The sequence below is a fragment of the Phaethon lepturus genome, unplaced genomic scaffold (genome assembly GCF_000687285.1).
Source record: "Phaethon lepturus isolate BGI_N335 unplaced genomic scaffold, ASM68728v1 scaffold21268, whole genome shotgun sequence".
Lineage (NCBI taxonomy): Eukaryota > Metazoa > Chordata > Aves > Phaethontiformes > Phaethontidae > Phaethon > Phaethon lepturus.
This window is the reverse complement of record NW_010555770.1, coordinates 1-778: the sequence shown is the minus strand read 5'-3', so window position 1 is coordinate 778 and position 778 is coordinate 1. Positions and strand designations below refer to the sequence as shown.

General features: G+C 64.1%; 1 protein-coding gene across 1 annotated transcript in view; it reads left to right on the top strand.

Annotated features, from left to right (window-relative positions):
• The window catches only part of LOC104624818 (lipoma HMGIC fusion partner-like 4 protein), a gene marked incomplete at its 3' end in the record, with an annotated part of 10,798 nt that extends 10,231 nt beyond the window's left edge, over positions 1-567 (top strand). The window contains 2 exon segments of the mRNA XM_010292282.1: positions 106-342; positions 551-567. Of these exon segments, the coding sequence (XP_010290584.1) occupies positions 106-342; positions 551-567 (254 nt within the window).
• Between the last annotated feature and the right edge of the window lie 211 nt (positions 568-778).

Below are 778 nucleotides of genomic sequence, written 5' to 3'. Positions count from 1 at the left end.
AAGCAGACACAGGCTGCACTCGGGCACTGACCGGGGGGCTCAGCACCCGGCACTGCCGCCCTGTGCCCCCTCTGACGCTTCCCCCTCCTCTCCCCCACCCTGCAGCGCTCTGCCTGGTGCTGGGCTGCATGATCTTTCCCGATGGCTGGGATGCAGAGACCATACGGGACATGTGCGGGGAGAAGACAGGGAAATACTCCTTGGGCGACTGCTCCGTGCGCTGGGCTTACATCCTGGCCATCATCGGCATCCTCAACGCCCTCATCCTTTCCTTCCTGGCCTTCGTCCTCGGCAACCGGCAGAATGACCTGCTGCACGAGGAGCTCAAGACAGAGAGCAAAGGTGAGGGCCAGGCTGCAGGGAGTCCCAGGGCCCCGGGCCACCGCCCTCATCGATTAAACATCAAACGTATTAGATTCAGGGTTCATCTCTACCACTTTCACTCTGTGGGTGCACCTTGGCTGAAATTCAGGAACGGGGTGGCGGGGGGGGGGGGGGGGGGCCCGGGGCCCCCCCGCCCTGCCTGACGCCCTCTCTTCTGTTTCCACAGATTTTGTCGGCACTGCGGTAAGTCCTGAGTGTCCCTGTCCCATTCCCTAACCCTGACCGTGCGGTGTGATGGGGGGGGACTGTGCTGGGTAGTCCCACGTGGGACAGGAGGGACCCTGGCTGTGCGGGGCAGTGGGGCTGGGGCAGTGGGGAAGGGAGGCAGCAGGGATGGGGACAGGCATGTGCATGGCACATGCTGGTGGCACGATGGCGGAGCCAGGTCTGCCTG